A 22,577-nucleotide genomic window follows, 5' to 3' on the forward strand; every position below is an offset into this window, starting at 1 on the left:
CCACACGACGACGCCGACGCCCACAGAAGCCTCGCTCCTCTACCCTAAGGCTCGAGCTACCGTCGGTCGAGATTTCCCTCAGCCGATCCCTTCCCTTCAGCAAGGGTGCCCTCGCGACCTCGAGCCTTTGAGTCGTGCCCTAGACTTGGTCCACCGCCATCCCCGCACGAGTTGGCCTTCAACCAGAGGAGAAGATCGAAGCCCTAGTTGCTTCACCCGTGCCCTAGACCTCACCAACGGGTCTTCCTTCTTCGCCACCAGCCGCCGACAGAGAGGAAACAAGGGGTATCGAGTAGTAAGACTTATTAAGTATTTGGATTTTTATCCTGTGTTGAATTGATGGGCTAATCGTTGTGGTACAGTCACTGTGTGTTCTCCGTAACAGCTATTCATAGTTTTCGGCAATATATTCCGGCAGCGGGTACCTCCGGCTAGCATATTCCGACGGCTGCCATATCTGCTGTGATCAACCGGAGAGGTTTGGCGTTGAGCTAAGATAAGAAATAGAGGAATTGTTTTATTTGTAATAGCCTACACAAGATTGAACTAGGAAAGGTTAAGAATAAATTGTACTTGAATTTAATTAAGTTAGGTTGATAATGCTAGTTGCAAATCTTAATTGGAAGGTGAAATAGTTAAAATTTGTTTAATTCAAGGATTTTAAAATATAAAGGAAGGATAAGATTATTGAATAGGTTTGGAGATTTTTATTTAGCTATATAGCTAAATACATTATGTTTGATATCACAGAACTTTGATTCGAGGCGGTGTCTCGACGAGGGATCTATTTCGGATGCGATCTTCTTATTGGAGGCGGGTACTTTGACTTATCTTTTTAGATATGTCATTTGATATGCATAGTAGTTTTTAACTAGTAGTAATAATTATGTTTCTTATCTGCATCGATTTGTCACTACCAGAGACCTGTTACATGCTTGTTTTGCTTACTTGTTATGCATTCCATGTTAGTACCCACCTGATTTTATATGCCTATAGAGGTAGTGACATAACCATACCTTATTATGTTCAGGACCTAGGTTTTTATACCTTATCTGACCTGTGTACCTAGACCATTGATTTGATCCATTTGTCTTAAATACACATTATGTATAGATGGATAGGTTCAGGATATTTTCATGTTTAGTGTCATGTACCATCTCGCATGATTACATGCTCTGCAATAGTCGGCTCCATTATTGTTAAGCACATAGCTAGTTACATGGATCTGCACACACAATCACTCATGAGTTAGTGGTTTTTATCAGGCAGGGTGTGTTGCAGCAGGTTGCTCTGTCAAGGGCTCCGTTGGTCCACTCATGGGTAGTGTGATGCAGCGTTGTAGCAGGACAGGGATCCCTCCTCTGGACTTGCTCAGGGAGATAAGAGCATTGAGCTCCCTCACTTATGATTTGGGGTAAGGAGGATAGAAGTACTCCGACAGCATCCCGTCCACTCGGCCACTCATCAGGTGCAGTGATGGCAGAGTGCACAGTTGTCATAGTCCTACCCACTCAGTCACACCATCATATGTGAGACGGCTGACTGGCAGTAGGGGTGACCAGGACATGTCATTGGCATCATACGCATTGATGCATTTATTGCTTGTGTTTGCTGCACTTATTTGCTGCATATTTGGTGGATGCATATGTTTGACATACATACAGGATTTATAATACTCTCAGTCTGATGACCTTGTTATCTTTATACTAGGTCCTGGTTAGTACAGTTCTTCTCCTATTTATTTTAGTTTGCATTTATCATTTCTATATCAAGAGACTGTACGCATAATTATTGCTATTGGTTATTTCTTACTATGTATGTCAATAGTTACCCGCTGAGGAGTTGACTCACCCCGTTGTTATTACTAGTTTCAGGTTGAGGTTGTCCGGAGAGTTCCAATCGCTAGTCCCCCTAAAAATCGCAAGGATGTGTGTTTCTATCTTTTGATTTTCTTATTATACTGTACTAGTCTATGTTTTCAGACTTGTTCTAGATTTGGCACTTGGATCTTGTGCGATCCCTTATTTGTCGATGGGTTTTCTTTTTATATATATTTGGATATGTTCTGCTACATGTCTGCTTAGGCGGCAGAAGATGTGAGTTGCTTTTATTTGCATCGATGTGATTTGTGTTTTATGGGTGTAGTTGAGTAGGACATAAGTTTTGAGCTTTATGGGTGTGGTTGAGTAGAATTTTTGATATGGTTTTCCTTATCGTTGCATTAGTTTAGTTTTTTACTATTAAACTGCATGGGTGTTTGCCTTATTTTTTTTATTGTTATTGTTCCGGTCGTGTTGACCGAGGTATATGTCGCCCTGAGGGTATTATAGAAAGTTTCAGATTGTCACCCGTACAGGGGAGATGCTGCCGAAATTTCTTCCGGTAGGGACTACCTGGGGCGTGACACTAGTTGCGTCTTCCGTTCGACTACCTGTACTCCTAAGCTCCTGCACACTTAGACACAAGGTTAAAAACACACAGGACCTAACTTAATTTGTTGATCACACCAAAACAACCTTGGAATTCCAACAGCATTCTATTGGCTATCTGCTATCAACTATCCAAATTCTATCACGGTAGTAAAATATAATTGGTTCATCTTCGACATCTTTGTCAACCTATCTCTAGACTAACACGTATCCAAATTTTATCACATCATTATTGTGGTTGTTTGTGGAGTCTTTATTTTCAAGGCGGAGCCAGATGGCAACATCAATCGACAAGGCCATCCGTCGCTTCAGCAATGACAAAAACGTCGTTGACTTCATCGGTACTAGGGCTATAAATGAACTAAACATTCATAAATAAACTTAGTGTTTGTATTGATAAAAGTTTGTTTATGCTTATTCAATACACATAAGATTGATTAAATAAACAACCTTGAACAATTCGTGAAACTAAACAAACAATATTTAACACATATGTATTCAATTTGTTAATATTCGTAAATAATGTTTACAAACCATATTCATTAATAAAACTCTTATCAATATATTAAATAAATAAATAAAATAAAATAAATAAGTTTGAATTATTAAATTTAATAATCAATTAAATAAGTAAAAAATTTTAAATAATAAAATAAAATAAATAAGTTTGAATTATTAAATTTAATAATCAATTAAATAAGTAAAAATTTTAAATAATCAAATAAATTTGAATTAAGAACTTGATAATATCTAAACAAATCAAGATCAAACTAAATTCCAAATAAATTCAAACTCATTAAAAAATAAATTAAATCAAACAATAATTATTTTAAAGACTTAATTCATCTTAAATTTAGCTGAGTAACTCAGATATCTTATTAAATAAATTAACTTTTATTTGATTGGTTTACCGCCCCTAATTCTACTGTGCATTTGCACTGGTATTAATTGTGAAGCTTTTATTTTATTTTATTTTATTTTATTTTATTTTAGCACAAATACTTATTTTATTGGTATGATAGGAAACGTATTACATGCACAAAACTAAAGAAAATTGAAAATAAATTCATTTTTTAACATCATTTGCGCTTCCATTATTACTTGCATACGTCACCCATTGTCTAACAGAGTGACAGATAGGAGCTGAAGTCGTATTAATTGCACTCTCGCACTGCAGCTTCGGTAGCTAATGGCCGCCGCCTCCGCCGCCGCCAGCTCCGCCGCCGACTCCAACACCAACGCCAACACCAACGCCTACTCCGAAGCCACCACCGATCCCGTGGCCTCCGCCAAGTCCGCCTCCACTTCCACCACCACCACCTAAGCCTCCGCCGCTGCCGAGGCCTCCACCAAGTCCGCCTCCACTTCCACCACCACCACCTAAGCCGCCTCCGCCGCCGAGGCCTCCGCCCTCACCGCCGCCGGCTCCGAACCCGCCCCCGCTGCCTGCTCCACCGCCTGCACCGCCGCCTCCACCGCCACCAAAGCCTCCTCCACCACCGACTCCGCCGGCGCCGCCGCCTCCTACACCCCCACCGGCGCCGAACCCTCCTCCTTGTCCCGAGCCACCGCCGACTCCACCTCCACCTCCGCCGCCGAATCCTCCGCCACCTCCGACGCCGCCTCCTGCGCCGCCGCCCACTCCACCACCGGCTCCGAATCCTCCGCCTTGACCACTCCCGCCGCCGGTGCCACCTCCGCCGCCGCCGCCGAAACCACCACCACCTCCAACTCCCCCACCGGCACCGCCGCCTACGCCGCCACCAGCGCCGAATCCTCCACCGTGGCCGCTCCCGCCTCCAAGACCACCCCCGCCACCTCCTCCGAGCCCTCCACCTCCTCCCACACCGCCGCCACCGCCAGCCCCACCTCCCACACCTCCGCCAGCCCCGAAACCTCCTCCGGAGCCGCTCCCACCGCCGGCACCTCCGCCGCCTCCACCTCCGAATCCTCCGCCACCTCCGACACCACCACCAGCTCCTCCACCGACACCACCCCCACCTCCGAACCCTCCTCCATGACCAGCGCCGCCACCTAGCCCGCCGCCACCTCCTCCGCCAAATCCGCCGCCGCCACCCAACCCTCCACCACGACAGCCACCGAAACGACACCCACGGCCGAAAGGCCCGCGACCGAACCTCCTGGGGCCTCCGAAATCAGCGAGAGTAGCGGAAACGCCGAGAAGAAGAAGAAGAAGCAAGAGCGTGAAGCATTTGGCGGAAAGAACCATGAGTGACATTTTTAACCTCCTACCAGAAACACCTGGACTCTGATCGAGATCGATCCCTGCCTCAAGTCACCACGGCCATTCCCATCCTTTTATAGGAAACCAAGGCAGAGCAGACCGATCGATATCTCATATCTATCCACTTGCGCAGTGCGTTAATGGCGGAAGGTGGAAGAAGCAGCAGCATTGCAATAATGGCGCGCGTAGTCGTAGCCGTGTTGCAGCAGTTGGTTGGGGAGCTGGGCGAAGCTTTAATTTGTCCTGTTGGTCAACTCGAACCATTTCCTTCGCCGACATTCTCGCAGCAGTGCAGAAGCTCGATACTTCTGTACTGTATTTTAAGGTCGAATCGAATAATCAATAAAATTCAAATAATATAAGCAAAGTTTTCGATAATTTTTTCTTATAGTTGCCTTGATATTAATCCATTGTTCTTCCAGTAGTTTACTTGTCCCACAGGAGACTTCAGTTTAGGAACATAATTATTCGAGTGAAATGCAAGTTTCAAGCATTGAGAAGAATCAATCCTTCTATTCGGTCCTGGGGGTCATGCATCGCCAGATCCCAGCCAAGTTACTACTGCCGCAGGCCGCTTGGCACAAACACTAGACACAGCACAAGGGACTGCTGTCAATGGATTGCCAAAATGCTGGCCTGCAAGAACTACTCCGAGCATAGAATTCTACAGATTGCGAAGAGATGTCATTATCTGCAGTTCAAACCTTGAGAAGTTTGCTGCTAAGAAACGGGTAATGATGTTTGAAAAATGAAGAGGTTTATTACCACAGCCGCAACGGTGCTTACTGCTGTCATCAACACAGAGAGGACAACATTTCCCCTGGAACACAACTAAATCGTTTTTCGAAACTATTTTCTACAATCTAAAGATGTAGAATGTGTTCGTGCTCCGTTATCTACCTTGCAAGATAGGTAACAATATTACTTGCGGTGCCTGCATCGATGCAGAGACAGAATTATATAAGCAATGTAAGTGCATGGGAAGATCTCCTGGGCAGCAACCGACTAATATCAAGCCGGCTGCATAATAAGCAGGCAACTCTAACAACTTGCTGACAAAAAAACTGGACAAAGGCATCACCTATAAAAGATCACAAGAAAATACTAGGTTTATAGAGAACAAAACTTAAAACTGAAAAACTCCTTAAAAAGTTTGTATATACAAATCAGGCATCAGAGAGTGGAGCACTTGGAAATCACAGAGTCCCCTGATTTAATTGTATGGAAATATAATTGGATTTTCACAGACACATCAACTATAAAATATATATATGGAAGAAGAAAATGTTGCACATTATAGAAACAAGATGGGCAAATTATCAATACAAAGTTCATCACTTGCGTTGCTTAAACACAAAAAGAAATGAACAAAGACATCCTTATGGGTTCATGGAAGGCATACTTAAGGTACAAAGATTTCAGTTAACTAGGATTAAGATGAAATATATATTTTTAGAGATTCTAAGAGAATGGACTAATTTTAACCTGCCATTACTATCTAATTAGAGTTTGGATCTAACAATGTGTGGCAAAAGAGCTGACCAAATTTTGACTCTGTAATTTACAAAAAAGGTTTTGGCACATCACAATCTTTAGTGTGTACTGATAATAATTAGATAATCCAAGCAAAGTACAGTTTATTCTTGCAAAATCTGAAAGAAAAAATAATCCTACTTATAGTGGGAAAGGATTGTCTCACTGCATGCACCGTGATACTTAGGAATGATCATCATAGACAAGCGCAGAAATTAAAGGAGAGTTTGATACTTATTGTATGGATCCCATATATGAAAAGTTAGAGGATGCCAAAATTACTTTGAAGAATATTAAGATCAAAGTAACATTAGGTTTATGGTATTAATCACAACTTTCCTACAGCCTCAGTATAATGTAATCAGAGACACTTGGTATAATTTGATGTTGATTTCAGGAGGAACCATATTTCTTGATAGTAAATCAACAAAACAATAAGATACATGACAAATTGTGATTTCCTTGTAAATAATTATTTTTAGTAAAAAAAATTCCATTTAGTAAACTTGATGAATATAAAGTTAACTATTGTGTCCGTTAGGAGTTCCTAAAATATGAGGTTCACTATAGAACTCAAATTATTTTCAACAGAAGTCCGATATAATGTTGATTTTTAAACTAAAAACTTCAAAGAGCTAAATGGTAATGGAACAAACGAAGATATGTGATACTCAATAATAATATATGCAATTATCATGGATGAGCCAGTCGGATTGGGACCATAAAAAAATAGAGAGATGAAGCTCGATACGTGGGTTTTGGAATTCGAAGGTGCTCGAGAGTCGGAGTATGAGGTGTCAGGAAATATATTCAGACCCCATCAGATGCTCGGAAAGCATGTTTAAACCTAGAGAATGTTCTGGAAACAGACACAGAGCCGAATAGTACTCTGTAAATGCTTCAGGGGTGATAAAATTAACTGATAATGGTCATTTTGGATGGAGATTTTAGGTGACCATTACTAAATATCAAGATAATAAGTGGTCGGAGACTATTACAAAAGGAGAATATTAATATCATAAAAGACGTTCTTACTTAGCCACAACTATAAAAGAAATATTGTAAATTAAGAGCAGGATATGCTCATTCTCATATAATCTCTTTTTCACTTCACTATTTTCAGTTCTCAAACTCAAAATCTTACTTAAGCTTCGGAGGACCTCGCCGGAGCAAATCTTGGCAATCTAACACGTATTATGATTGCCCAGTTAACTATGTCGTGACAAGAAGAAAGCATCATCGGCAACATCGTATGATGCGACTTATTTTTGCCGAATCAAATATTTAATGACAGGTCAATCTATATCTTATTTAAAACATTAATTGTCCAAATTGTTTTTAAAGAAAAATTGTATAAGACATCAATTAATTATTCTCTGAGAAGCTAACAGTGAGATCTGTTTCTCAATTTAGCGACCAAGCCTAACGTAATGAACTTTTGTATTTTTCAACTAAAGGTGCATTGTTCTAGAAGAGTATATTATATGTCCCAGGACGTAAGGGGTGGCATGGACTCTCTATGTAACAAGAGTTTGAATCAGACTTATGATATATTATATCTAATGAGTTTAAATTATTTGTGATATTAGGTTTTCCATAATGATCTATTTATTCTTCTGGATTTATTCTAGAGGACAGTGAAAAACAATAATATCTTAGTTTCCTTTATTCATGAAAATTGAATCTAATCAATTAAAAAAGGCAGTGGCAACAAAGATGTATGTTGAGGTTGTCAATATGTGTAACTTTTACTCAGGTTAATAGTGAAGAATTTTGCTCATGTAAAGGGTGTTGTACTAGGGTAAAATATTCCTCGTGATTATCTATCTATATCTAATCGGAGGTCAACGATTGAGCAATATCACTTTTTGCTCCAATAGTAAAGAATTTTGGAACAAATCATTGGACAAAGTTGTATGTTAGAGAATAGCATCCTCATTCGAATTGATCAAATGCAACCCTTTTTGGGGGATTGTGTTTAAGTTTAGTCCCCCTAAAAGGGCTTAAACCATGGAAGTGATTTATTCCCGCCATTGATTGAAGTTGCGGAGGGCATCTCATTTTTTTTTCCCATATTTTTTATGTGAGTGGTCAAATGATATTGGACAAATGTTAATCTATTGCATCACAAATAATTTAACAATAGATATTAGTAGAATTCATAGTAGTCACTTAGTCAAACCTTTGAATTAGAGCATCCATCATTGCATTCAGGGAAAACATGTCCTGAAAGATAATAATCAGAACATGATAGACAGGAAAAAAATAGAATTTATTTAACAAAAAGAAAAAATATCTAGAGTGACAAAATTGCTAGTCAACTAATGTTAATTGAAAACAGTCATCAGCAACGACGCCAAAAATTTATTGTCAATCTGTAAGTACACGGAATGTCATCAAGTAATAAAAATATCAACCTCACAAGGATTGTTGATTAAGCACTAGTTGATTTTGCAAAGTAAGTTATCTAGACGATTGAAAGTTGGTTTTGCGAGTGCAAGAGAACTAGAGAGAGGAAAAGAGAGTTGAGAGAGAGAGAGTTAGGAGAGAGAGAGAAAGTAAGCAAGGGTGAATGAATGGTATTGGGAATGAGTTTAGGATTTCAGTTTCACTATAATGCTAGTTAATGTCGGCATGAGTTGTTCATCACCTTACCTCCATGCTTACATTCTTGTAGAGAATCGAAGACCTTTTCCAGATTGACACATGGGCAGACTGTGCCTTGAGGCATAACTATGCCATGCTCTAGGCAAGATTCATGCCCCAGATGTGCCATCACCTCTAGCAAAAAACACAGTAGTGTCGTGCCCAGAGGCACAGTCGTGCCTCACTTCCAGAACCCCACACGACCAGGCTGTGCCTAAAAGGCAAGCCCATGTCTTACTGTTGGTCGTGCCCTGAGGTATGGTCGTGTGACGAGACAGGTAGGGGGCATACCCCTACCTATAAAAGGGGATTTCCTCTCCTTTTTGGGGGAGGAGAGTTTCCCTTTGGGGAGACCCAAGAACTCAAATCCAAGGTTTTTTCCCGTGATCTTCTGACGATCTGTGACAACATTCATCATCCATTCATCTCTGAAGCAAAGATTGGTTTCTAAAAATCATGATCTCCACTCGGCTAAGCTTTCTTTTCCATTCTCTTGGATTTGAGTTATAGCTTGCTTTCATTCATGTCTTTAGGTCTTAATTTTTTGTTTATGGAGTAGATCTTCATTGTTCTATTGAGGGAGTAATTGTGATGTATATTTATTCTAAAATCTATAAATATTTGCTAATCAACTAATGTTAATCGAAAAAGTAATTGTGATGTATATTTAATGTAAAATCTATAAATATTTGCTAATCAACTAATGTTAATCGAAAATAGTCCTCGACAATAGCGTAAAAAAACTTATTTTCAATATGTAAGTATATAGAATGTTAGAGGTTGTTGATTAAGTACTAGATGATTTCATAAAGTAAGTTATCTAGACGATCAAAAGTTGATTTTACGAGCGCAAGATAACTACAGAGAGGGAAAGAGAGTTAAGAGAGAGAGAGAAAGTGAGCAAGGGTGAATGAATGGAATTGGGGATGATTTTAGAATTTCAGTTTCACTATGATGCTAGCTAATATCCCTATGAGTTGTTCATTACCTTACCTTCATGCTTACATTCTTATAAGAAAACTAACCAAATACTAGTACAACCTTGTGCAGATTACACTAGAGAGTTTATACTAATTTCCAACGCCATTAAGTAAAGAAGGAACCATATAAAGTCCGATTAAAGGTATACCCTAGGGCCCCCTATCATACAATTTTTAAAGCTATCTCAATTACTTTCTAACGTTAGATTGATGCTACTAAATAAATAGATAACATAGAAAGTCCAGTTAAAAGAATATCCTTTGCCACTAAGGATCCCCTGGTCATACAATCTAGATTACATAGGTCACTTCCTAACATTAAGTTAGGGAAAATCTATTTAGTCAATCCCTTGTAAAAGGTTGACTTTAATATCAAGGTAATATCCTGGAAAGTCCAGTTAAAGGGATATCTTCTGTCACAGGACTACGGGAACTCCCCAAATTATACAATCTAAAGCATATCCTCTACATGATCATCAATCCTTTACATCTAAATGCATTTACCATACACGCATTTTGTCAAGCATAAATAAGACACATTACAATAGAACAAGTTATAAACATATCATAAAATAGGAAAATGACCAAATATATAGTTCATACATCATCATCATCATCACATCATAATTACTTCTTACATCCTAGATTGGGAGAATCTACTTTATGAAGAAGAGAGACACAACCAATAAATAAAGAAATAACATTCTACAACTCAATACATGAAATAAAGAGAAGAGACATGTTTATTCATGAATTTCGGCATTGTTGGAGGTGTTCTCTTACTCTGAAAGAGGATGGATAGTCAAGAGGATGAAGATATTGGCTCTAAGGTTTCCTCAAAATAAAGGGGAAGCCCCTTCTCTAAAGAAAGGGGAAGAGGCTCGAACCAAAGATATGTCAAAAAGGAAGAAAACCCCTTTTTATAGGCAGGGGACACGACCCCTGCCTGTCAGACTATACGATTATGTCTCAAGGTACGGTCATGGTGTATGTGTTGCAGCCAAGAACAAGCATAGGCATGCCTCATGGCACGACCTACACATGGGTCTCCCTAGAAGATGAGACACAATCGTGCTTTTGGGCACTGCCTAGCCATGGGAGACACTAAAAATAATGGCATGGTTATGCCTCAAGGCACAACCAGACCATGGGGTGTTCTTTAGATGAGGCTAGTCGTGCCTTGGGGTACAACCTACCCTGCTGATCCTTCGATTTTGAAGCACGGTCATGCCTCTTAGCATGACCCTAGCATATTTCTTGCTGGAGCGAGGCACGACCATGCCTCTGGGGCACAACCTACCTGTGTGAAATTCTAGCTCAATCTTTGAAAGACATGACCATGCCAAGGCGTATTGGCATAGCTGCACAACCCTGCTTGCTAATTTTCCTCCAAAGTTACTTTAATATTCGTTTTCACTCTGTTTTTGCTCCAAATCACTTCCTGTCAATGAAAACATATAAAAAGCAGTTCCCCGAACAAAACGAGTAATCATGCTAATAAAATGATAAAATAGAGTGTGAAAACATAAATTATAATCAATAAATACAAGTGAATGTGCATCAAATAATGCATAAATATATATATATATAATCTATGCACATCATGGTTGCAATTTGAGTTAGATCGGATGGTTTTTTTTAAAATGAACTCTGAAGCGATATTTTTGGATTCAGCCCGATCAAAAGAAAAAATAACTAGCATTCATAGTAAAATTACAATGGATCCTTTATGATGTGGAGGTTTTACGTGGTATGACCTTGACTAGGTCAACATAAACTCTATGTGATATATCCTTGACTGAGTCAGCATAGATTTAATGTGACATGGTCTTGACTGGGCCAATATAAATCCGAGTCACTTAGAGTCCCCACTACACCTGAGTTAAGTCGCGTTGGTTCATGTTGATATCAAAAGAGCTCGACAATGCTTATCGGGAGCTCAACAACGCTTATAGGGAGCTCAATAGTATTTGAATATCTTTACCAAGGTTAGCAAAGTTGGGGTCGAGTTGGTAGGGAACTTCACCCAGTAGATTAACTTTGTCGAGTTCAACAAGGTTGGGGTCGAGTCGATAGATGATCTCACCTAAGAGATTAACTCGATTAAATTAAAGTAAATTAAAGGAGGAGGCACATTAGTTGCGAAACATGCATTAGGTCAAGAGGCATGACGACTATCTTGTCAATAGTTATAAATGGCAAATGAAGAGATGCATCGGTTACAACCATAGGAAAGAAGTTGTCGATTACAAATATAGGGAAGAGAGTGTCAATTATAGATGTCGAAGTAATGCAACCACCTGAAATAAAGACGTTGAATAAAAAAGGGGTGCTTCCACTATTGGGAAAATGTCCTTTCTTCTTCTTTGATAATCATTTCAGCAAGCAAGGCATGCACAATTGACTTCAAAACTACTATTTTCGGTTCCTTTTCTTCATTTTTTTTTAAACTTTGGCTTGAGCGTTGAAGGAGCTATGCCAGGGGCTAAACGCTAAACCCTAAACCCTAAACCTTCATTTCAAAATAATATGAGCAAAACAAACATAAAAAAATAATATTCGCAAGTTACATCAATAAAATTATACATACTACTTTAGAAGCAATTTGTAGTTTTTCAAAAGATCAAACTAATCAATTATATATTCCAAATCAATATCACGAGCAATTTCTCTATCAATATACAAAATCATAGCATTATTAAGATATTTTTGCTCCATTTTGTTGTGAAGTTGGGTCTTGAGAAGTTTCATTCCTAGAAATGCCCTCTCTATTTTTGCTATAGAAATCAGAAGAGTTAAGACTAAACTAATCAACCTATCAAATATGAAATAAATCTTTGACTTCTTAGTTTCGATTAGTAATCAATATAATTTAGGAAGAGAATCAATATTTTTAAATTGTGGGTCCTCTAAAACATCAAGCTTGTAATATTCAATTGACTTCTCAGGTGTTCCATGTCATCTTCAAATAAATCATAGGGATAAAACTTCTTGGCCAAAGAACAAATAACACTCTTAGAGAATGACTTGAATCCATCGCTAGTATTCAAGGCATTACACAAAGTATGAAACAAAATCCATTGATTTCTCAGTAAATCTTTGTTCAATTCCATCAAATGTTTGTCAACCACAACATTGAATACATGAAAATAATAATACTCCTCCAATGTGAAATGATTTTTCTACTGACAAAAACGTTTAGTACTTTAGAGGTATGGATCAGAGAAATCAGACACTTCATCATTGTCTTTCCGAAAGAAATAATCGTTGATATTCCTTTTAGACATATCCTTTTTATAATTTTGCCTATCATTACAAACATAAAAAATAATAATTTAAATAATATTAAATAAAAAGTACATATGGTCTAAATCAAATCCTAAGTTCTCCTAATAATATCAAATCAACTATTTATCTTCCCTAATTGAACACAAATCAAAGCAAAACAATTTATCATCCTCAACAAAAAAAAAAAAACACATATACACAAACACACGAACAAAATATCAAGCATCTTGGTCCCTAAATGATAAAATATAAATTCACAATTACATACTTGAAAGATGAAGATTAATTTTCAAGTATAGAAGACCAAAAGCTATTATTGAAAGAAAGAAAAAGCAAAAAACAATATGAAAATATATATCAAAAGGAAAAAAGAAAAGAAAAAGGAAAAGAAATAGAAAAGTAAAAAGGAAAAAATGAAAAGTAGTAATTAAATATGCATAAGGAGTTAAGATTAATTATCTATGTTGATTGGCTTGTTGTATTGATGATGAGTATATCTATATCATGAATATTTACATCATGCTCATCATTGCACTGCATGCTGACAACCAAAGTCTCCCTTGTAGTCGAAAGAGTTGTCAATCATATTTGCTGCTCATTCAGCCACTCAGGATGAGTGGTAGCTTGGAGTTGGGTTCAACATATCCTAGTTATGCCCACTCGGCAACTCTAAGCAGTTGTAAGTGGAGTCGTTTAGATAGTGACTCTCCTTGTTATGTATCTGGATGACTACTTTGCATCATGTCTGTCTCAGCCACATTGATGTAATAGTAGCTTGGAGACACAAGCATTTGTCACAGTCCTGCACACTTGGCCACATTGATGTAGTGGTAGCTTGGAGTGGAGTCTAGGAGTGACGCATATATGTGCATATGCATATGATGTGCGGTGCATCTTTCAGAGATATATTTGTATTTGCTTGTGATTATTGTATTTATTTGAGATATGATTGTTGCATATGGATGTCATGATTCATATATGTTTATTTATCATACATGTATATGTTGTCATTTATATTGCTCAGGTCTTACAAGCAGATCTGTTGTTGATCCCTAATGAGTTTACCGATTACTATACTGTGTGTGTTAGATCCAGATTGGTATGTGCATTCATCATTTCAGTTATTATATCCGATATGATCATGTTCTTATTTCCCTATAAAGACTATATGCTTTAATCTTCATGTTTTATATTAATATATCATACACTCTCTTGTCTATTACCCGCTCAGTCACCCGGACTCACCATCCCTATTTGTACATTTATGTTCCTCAGGTACATGTAGATGATGCTAAGTTGCTTGGTGTGCCCTGACTGCCAGTCTCACATCACATCTTGGGACAATTTTTAGTTCTGTGTTCTACTTTACTTGTATTTTGGATTTTATGAACTTGGCATTGTAATAATTCAACTTGGACTTATTGTTTGGTCTTATGGCTCCTTTTGTGATTGTTTTGGTGGTCATTGTGTAAGTCGAGCCAGCTCGTAGTCAGTCGTTTTGCGCTTTACGTTATTTATCTTATTGTCTTCCGCTGTATTTCTATTTCATCCGTGTGAGATGTAGGTTACTATACTTGTATAGTCGTATGACTATGTATCCAGGTTTCATATATTGTCATAAAGGGGAAGATGTTGTCCGTTTGTCGAGCAGGGACTCCTCCGAGAAGTGACAATCATGTCATGAACTTCGGCTAAGATGATATTTGACTTCAACCTATTAAGTTGAAGTCCTACAGTGTAGCATCTTTCTTCTCCATCAAAGGGCGCACTTCTTCGTAACGGATGCCATTATAACTATTGTGTCGCATCTAAACTCAGGAACGGTTTGATTTGAATCTGGTCTTGGGTTTGGCTATTTGGACTTAACTCGGATGTGACTTGGCTGACTTACCTGAGTCCAACCATGAGTCGGATGATTTGAATCAACTTATATTCTAGGTAAGTTCCTTGAAGTATCAATTAATAGAGAAATAAATATCTAATTCATTTTTACTAGGATTTTTTTTTTGTTTTTTTTGAGATCTAGGCAATGGTGTCAATGATGATGTTCTTTCCAATGCATTTGCACACTTCAACATGGCTAGAGTGAGTGTTTTTTTTCCTCAGCAAAATATATTTAGAGTTCAGTCGATTGATATTGTAAAATACTTTATCTAAATAATATAGATTGTTTGAAGTTTCTTCTTATCCTCCCCTTATAGATAAATATGTGGGGAACCGCCCTTCGCGCTAAACACATGTTCAGTAACATGCGAGCTGTCATCTGCACACTTTGCTCATTGGCCTAAATACTCCATTATGATTTTCTTTCTATAGATCTTCTAAATTTGTTCTTGTAAAATAATCATCTGTCGTGAGCTGCTGCACGAGCAGGGTGGCTTCTTGGAGAATGAGACGAGTTAGTAGTGGTCCGAGTACATAGCAAAATTTGACTTTGGCGCCTCTCCATTGGCATCGTCTCAAAACTAATTTGTAACCCCAAATAGGTTTCACAAACGGACAAGGTGAAAAAGGGGGACAAGGTGAAAAGGTGAGACAAGGCGAAGAAACTCCAAGTTTTGGCATCATACCTGACATTAATCCCATGGTAAAATGCACTGTAAGCTGATAGCTCTCTCCATCAGCATGTGTATATACATATATATATATATGTTCATCCCTTATCTACCTACGTGTCATCATTCAGATACACCCCGACTGATGTTACTAGTCCCACAATTCACTACTTCCATCAATACATTCATTATGTTAATTGATTAGGAGGCACCTACTTGTCTGATACTCATCAGACTAGAGTAGATAACATCGTCCATCACATAGTGACCTGTATAATGACTTGGAAACCGATATTGTAGCAGTTTGGAGACCGGGAGACTGCCAGCTAGATTTGAGATATATCTTAAACGCTTCAAACCCGTCCATCCATTATCTGAAACACTTCAAATACAAACCCTTCGGAATCACGCTACTACTCTCCGATGGCCGACGGAGCTCCTCTTCTCCCTTGCTATAACTCCTCTGAGAGCCTACATGGCCTTGGAAATAGGCCGCCCGCGGCGTCGACAATGGTCGATGATGACACTCTCGAGAGCTACGTCGACCACAATTGCAGGTCCTCCCAACTCCTCCAAGCCATCTTCGTGTCCTTAGCGTGGGCCTTCGACGCCCAGCAGACCTTCATCAGCGTCTTCACCGACGCAGAGCCCGCGTGGCACTGCACCGCCGCCACGTGCTCTTCTTCCGGCTCCACCCCTTGCGGCCTCCCTCCTGGCTCGTGGGCTTGGGACTCCCCAGCCCACGCTTCGGTGGTGTCGGAGTGGAGCCTCCAGTGCGCGGGCTCAGCCGTCGTCGGCCTCCCCGCCTCCGCCTACTTCGCCGGCTGCCTCATCGGCGGTCTCCTGCTGTCGACGCTGGCGGACACCGTTCTCGGCCGGAAGACCATGCTCTTTTTCTCCTGCTTCATGATGTCGCTCTCCGCCGCCCTCACGGCGGTGTCCCCAAACCTGTGGGCCTACGCCGCCATGAGGTTCCTATGCGGTTGCGGGCGTGCCACCGTCGGTACCTCCTCGCTGGTGCTCTCGACGGAGATGGTCGGGAAGAGATGGCGGGAGAAGGTCAGCATCAGTTCCTTTTTCTGCTTCACGCTAGGCTTCCTCTCCCTGCCCGCCGTGGCCTACCTCAACCGCGGGGCGTCGTGGAGAACGCTCTATCTGTGGACTTCGATGCCCTGTTTCTTCTACTCTGTTTTGATATATTTCTGGATCAATGAATCCCCGCGATGGCTTCTCGTGCGCGGTCGCCGCGACGAGGCCATCCAAGCGCTCAAGAGAATGGCAGCGGCTGGCGATCGCAATAATGCGATCACCTCCAGCTTCTCGAAATTGATAGTGGAAGAGAACGCCAGTGACGTCAACGTCGACGTCTTCTCCGCCATGAAAATGCTCTGTGAAAAACGATGGGCGCTTCGCCGTCTACTCGCCACCATGAGCGCCGGCTTCGGCCTCGGACTTTTATACTACGGGATGCCGCTCAACGTGGGCAACCTCGACTCTGATCTCTACCTCAGCGTCACCTTCAACGCGTTGGCCGAGCTTCCCTCGTCGTTGATCACCCTGTTTCTCATCGGCAGAGTGAACCGGAAGAGCTCCACGGTGGCGTTCGCCACCGCAAGCGGGGCGTTCAGCTTCGCGTGCGTGGCGGTGACGGCGGAGCCGTGGCAAATGGCGGCGGAGGTAGTTTCCTTCTTCTCCGCCTGCACGGCCTTCAACTTCCTGCTCATCTACTGCATCGAGCTGTTCCCGACGTGCGTGAGGAACTCGGCCATCGCGATGCTGAGGCAGGCGGTGGTGCTGGGTGGGGTATTGGCGCCGATGCTGGTGGCGGAGGGAAGGAAGCGGAGCTTCATGTCGTTCGGCGTGTTCGGAGTCGTGGTTTGTTCCTGCGGGATGTTCGTGGCGTGCCTGCCGGAGACGAGAGGGAGGAGTATGTGCGATACCATGGAGGAAGAAGAGTCCAAGCAGATGAAGAACGCTTCCTCAAACACTCCATGAGAGTGAAAGCCAAGGGAAATTATGAGTGTGATCGTACATTTAGGTTTTTACTTCCTAAGCCAATCAAGAAGCCTCTGGTCACAAAGTTCTATGAATAAAAAAGTTATGTTTGAGCAATTATTGATTGGATCAGACAATTCTTAGCTTGCTATTCAGATAAATTAGATCGAAGATGTAAACGATCGAAGATCTACTTCAGACTTTGCGAAATTAAGAAGAATATTCATTTCCTGGCTTCTTTCTCGGCTTTTCTTCTAGCTCTGCGCTCTCTGGAGCTCGCCGAGGACCTGAACCCCCCGCCGCCGCCGCTTCCTTTCTCCTCTGCTTCGTCCAAGTCCCTGAACGACTTCTGCAAAACAGTCCGTGAACAAAATCATCCATGTCCGATAATTCAAGGGAGTCGAGAGTGAGAAAATTTGGGATGGAGATGTCAATTATGACCTCGCGAAGCTCCGTGAAGCTGACAGCGTAGAAGGTGGCAGCGGCCACGGCGACGACTCCGATGAGAGGAAGAACCAACGAAGCGGCTCCTTCCATCCCCCAGCTCTCCTACTTCTTTCTCCGTTTGGTTGTCGAGTGGCTTCTTAATATTGGCCACATACTTGAACATTGCTGAGCTCCTTCCTTATCGGGTTGGATCTCTATGATTATCAAGTAAAGATATGTTTCAAAGTACGCCATACGTTCTATCTAACTCGAGTCAGATTGATCGAAAGGAGATTGTGACCGAGTGTTGAGTTCAGAGTGCTCGAGTGCCAACCAATCTGAAATTTGGGCTTAGCGTGTGAGCATGGCCCGAACTGACTCAGGCCGAGCTGGACCGTCTGTAGTTTAATTACTCAAGGTTGCAGTCAATTAGTAAATCTGGCTGAAATGGTAAGTTGTAACCTTTCTGTTTCTTCATTGCTTGTGCTCAAGGGCGGGTCCAGAATTTCTACTTCTTTCTCAGCAATCTATTGTAAGTTGTAACCTTTCTGTTTCTTGTTGCAATTTTAGCTTCCGTGTTTGGATGCATCCCAAAGATTCATTGCAACTTTCTAGATTTTCTTAATCTCTTCTTCAACAGACAAAAGTTCTTGGTAATTATTGCTCTCAACAGAAAGTTCAGACTTAAGACAATGTCGGTGGCTGCGTTTCTGAAACAATCGCTCCTATTGCCAGCTGCAGCCTGGCCTCAGACATCAAGAATGCCATGGTGGCCTTCCGCACCTACGCCAACTTCCCCCTCTCTCCCTGTACTTCTTGCCCGCTATTAACACTGGGGTCTCATGGGGTTATCTGGAGCGGTTAGTGCATAGAAATTTGTCATTTGAGAACGTGAGTTCGAACCATGGGGTAGTCAGGGCGTAATTCTCTGATCCCTGTGTACCTCTTCCCACTGCGCACTAACTTCTCCAGCTACCGTGATTTACCTCCCTCGTGAAGACCTTGAGCGTGGTGCGACGGGGGCGCTGGGGGCAAGCGATATCGCCTTTTTGCCACTATTAACACTGGGGGTAGTACGTGAACTAGGGGGCGTGGCCCACCCCGCCCCTTGTAAATCGGTCCTGCTAGTACTCGAATCACTTGGATTGTATCTGATATTAGGAGAGGAAATAACTCAAGCCGTCTGTGAGTCATTCAAAATTTGATTCGATAAAAATTTATTTGAACTCGTTTAATAAGATTCGTTAAGATAAATAAATCAAATTCAATCTTCATAATACTTAGCTCATAAACATATTCGTTAAGTTCATTGAATCAATTTTTAAATAAAAAAATAATAATTTTGATATTTAATCTATAGATCTTACCCTCTACTTATTAAAAATATAGATAAATTTATTAAATTTATTTATTAGAATAAAATTATAATTTTTTAATAAGAATATTATAATTTTCTTTAAATATATAATTATTAAGCTCGTTTAGGTTCGATAAAATCTCGAATAAGCTCGTGAGGCATGAATATATGCGTTAAATAAAACTCGAGCTCGGTTCGATTATAAACGAGTCAAACTCAAACATTCAAGAGTTTGACTCGGTTCGACTCGATTACACTCCTACCTGATATCGAGAAGTATTCTCTTCGATTACAAATGTATCAATTATATATATATATATATATAGGCAGCCTGGCCGGATGAAATGATGGTTGGGCTCTAAATACTCAAACCTTCTAAAACCTCTTTATACTCGATCAGTCAAACATAAGGCTTTCTGTGTATGCCCGACCGAGCAAAGACCTGGTTGGCTTAGAGACATTTAGCCTCACAAAGCTATTAATATATGATCGGTCAAATAAAGGTCGATCAAATATAAGACTCTCTATGTACGCCCGAATGAGCTTAAGAACACCTAACCTCACAAAGCTGTTAATATATAATCGATCAAATAAAGACAGGTCAAACATAAGACTCTCTGTGTATGCCCAGCCTGGCAAAGACCGGGCGGGCTTAAAGACACTTAGCCTCACAAAATTGTTAATATATGATCGGTTAAATAAAGGTCGGTCAAACATAAGGCTCTCTGTGTATGCTCGGTCGAGCAAAGACGAGGCAAGCTTACAAACACTTAGCATCACAAAGCTATTAATATATGATCGGTCAAATAAAAGTCAATCAAACATAAGGCTCTTTGTGTACGTCCGGCCGGGCAAAGACCGAATGGGCTTGAAGACACTTAGTCTCACAAAGTTGTCAATATATGATCGATCAAATAATGGTCGATCAAACATAAAGCTCTCTGTGTGCGCCCGACCGGGCAAAGACTGGGCGGGCTTAAAAATACTTAGCCTCACAAAGCTTTTAATATATGATCGGTCAGATAAAGGTCGGTCAAACATAAAGCTCTTTGTGTACGCTTGGCCAAGTAAAGACCAGGCAGGCTTAAAGACACTTAGCCTCACAAAGCTGTTAATATATGATCGATCACATAAAGGTCAGTAAATATAAGGCTCTCTGTGTACGTCCGACCGGGTAAAGACCAAGCGGGTTTAAAGACACTTAGTCTTACAAAGCTATTAATATATGATCGGTCAGATAAAGGCTGGTCAAACATAAGGCACTTTGTGTACGCTCGGCCGGGTAAAGATCAGGTGGGCTTAAAGACACCTAGCCTCACAAAGCTGTCAATATATGATCGGTCAGATAAAGGCCGATAAATATAAAGCTCTCTGTGTACGTCCGGCCGGGCAAAGACCGGGCGGGTTTAAAGACACATAATCTCACAAAGATGTTAATATATGATCGGTTAGATAAAGGCCCGTCAAACATAAGACTCTTTGTGTACACCCGGTCGAGTAAAGATCAGGCGGGCTTAAAGATACTTAACCTCACAAAGCTGTTAATATATGATCGGTCAAATAAAGGCCGGTCAAAAATAAGGCTCTCTATGTACAATGACTGGGCAAAGATCGAGCGAGCTTAAAAACACTTGTCCTCACAAAACTGTTAATATATGATCGATCAAATAAAGGTCGGTCAAGCATAAGCCTTTCTGTGTACGCCTGGCCGGGCAAAGGTCGGCCGAGCTTAGCGCCTTTAGCCTTATAAAACTCTTAATATACGATCGGTCAGATAAAAGTTGGTCGAACATAAGGTTTTCTGTGTACACCTGGCCGGGCAATGATCGGTTGGTCTTAACGTCCTTAGCCTCGTAAAGTTCGCAATATACGCTTAGGCGGGGAAAGGCCAACCGGGTTTAAAGGCACCTATCCTTTGGAGGCTTGACATGAACGGTCGGCCAAGTAAAAGTTGGCCAGATTTAAGATTATCCGATATCTTATCATCTCTTCAATGTTGCTTTAATTTACAATTGAGCATATGACTCCTTAAATGGATTTTTGGTATACTACGAGCACCATATCGGTATCTGAATAGATTTTTATAGTATTTGATGTACGACGGAGCAGATTAATACAAAGGCAAGTATAAATATGGCTGGCCTTATGGACCTACAGAGATATCCTCAGCAGATAACTTCTGATAACATTATAACAACTTACCAGAACTTGTCAGGGAATATTCCTTTGAAGTCTTTTTCGAAGGTTATTATGTCTCTCATAAGCCAACTAATCACAAGAGTATATTCCTTTAACCACTATAATAATGGCGTGAAACATAAATGACAAAAGAGGTACATCTGTGGGTAGAAACAATTCCTCGAACTATCATTGTGAAACACATAGACTGTGTTTTTTTCATCACCTAACAAACTCTGATGCAAGGGGTCACCTCACGATCACGAAAGTTGTGAGAGGTGGTATATAAAGGGGAATCCTCTCCATTGGCAAGGCATGCAATTAGCATAATCTAAAAGTTACTCTCGCGTGTATCCCCTGCTATTCTTCTTCATCCACTTGCCGAAAACGTATTGACTTGAGCGTCGGAGGGTCTTGCTAGGGACCCCTTCTCTGGTCTTTGGCCACCAACACTTTGTTGGATCATCGGATTGTGTGTAGGATCGTTGAGGAGCTTCATCGCCGGTTAAAGAAGTCTTCTACTGATCAGTAGACCATCTACCTGAGTCAGCATGCCATCTCCCTAATCTTCGTATAGGTGTATATATATATATATATATATATATATATATATATATATATAAATTAGGGATCGGGGATGAAAGGAAGATCAATGGATTAATGAATTTGTTACTACACATAGGGAGGCTTTATGTAATACTTTTAAGATGATTAATGGACTAACAACGTAAGAATCAGAGTAGAAAGAAAATTATCGCTAGCTGAGAGTTTGGTAAACCTAACTTCATTATTCAAAGGGCATGTTGTTAGAACCTGCAAAAACAAAGATAATTATAGCAGCTATATTTATCAAGATTCAGTATTAAAGTGAAATAAAACTTTGAAAGTACCAACTATAGATGCCAAATCTTCTGTTGGATATGTTTGAATGGAGAAAATGTGGAG

The 22,577-nt window shown here is 40.5% G+C and overlaps 4 protein-coding genes across 4 annotated transcripts; 1 reads left to right on the forward strand and 3 right to left on the reverse strand.

Annotated features, from left to right (window-relative positions):
- Positions 1-3,416: 3,416 nt before the first annotated feature.
- LOC122049534 (glycine-rich cell wall structural protein 1-like) lies at positions 3,417-4,758 on the reverse strand. The gene has a single exon (XM_042610902.1). It carries the CDS (start codon positions 4,666-4,668, stop codon positions 3,616-3,618), a length of 1,053 nt encoding a protein of 350 aa, XP_042466836.1. The 5' UTR covers positions 4,669-4,758; the 3' UTR covers positions 3,417-3,615.
- A 445-nt stretch (positions 4,759-5,203) lies between these two features.
- LOC122048688 (probable sodium/metabolite cotransporter BASS1, chloroplastic) lies at positions 5,204-5,752 on the reverse strand. The gene is made up of 3 exons (XM_042610223.1): positions 5,600-5,752; positions 5,440-5,505; positions 5,204-5,338 (listed from the first exon to the last, which is right to left on the reverse strand). Exons 1-3 carry the CDS (start codon positions 5,750-5,752, stop codon positions 5,204-5,206), a joined length of 354 nt encoding a protein of 117 aa, XP_042466157.1.
- Positions 5,753-16,058: 10,306 nt separating this feature from the next.
- Positions 16,059-17,788, forward strand: LOC122047131 (organic cation/carnitine transporter 2-like). The gene has a single exon (XM_042608206.1). It carries the CDS (start codon positions 16,100-16,102, stop codon positions 17,669-17,671), a length of 1,572 nt encoding a protein of 523 aa, XP_042464140.1. The 5' UTR covers positions 16,059-16,099; the 3' UTR covers positions 17,672-17,788.
- Positions 17,747-18,344, reverse strand: LOC122047132. Its single transcript, XM_042608207.1, has one exon. It carries the CDS (start codon positions 18,206-18,208, stop codon positions 17,882-17,884), a length of 327 nt encoding a protein of 108 aa, XP_042464141.1. The 5' UTR covers positions 18,209-18,344; the 3' UTR covers positions 17,747-17,881.
- Between the last annotated feature and the right edge of the window lie 4,233 nt (positions 18,345-22,577).

This window comes from Zingiber officinale, chromosome 2B (genome assembly GCF_018446385.1).
Source record: "Zingiber officinale cultivar Zhangliang chromosome 2B, Zo_v1.1, whole genome shotgun sequence".
NCBI classification, from domain to species: domain Eukaryota; kingdom Viridiplantae; phylum Streptophyta; class Magnoliopsida; order Zingiberales; family Zingiberaceae; genus Zingiber; species Zingiber officinale.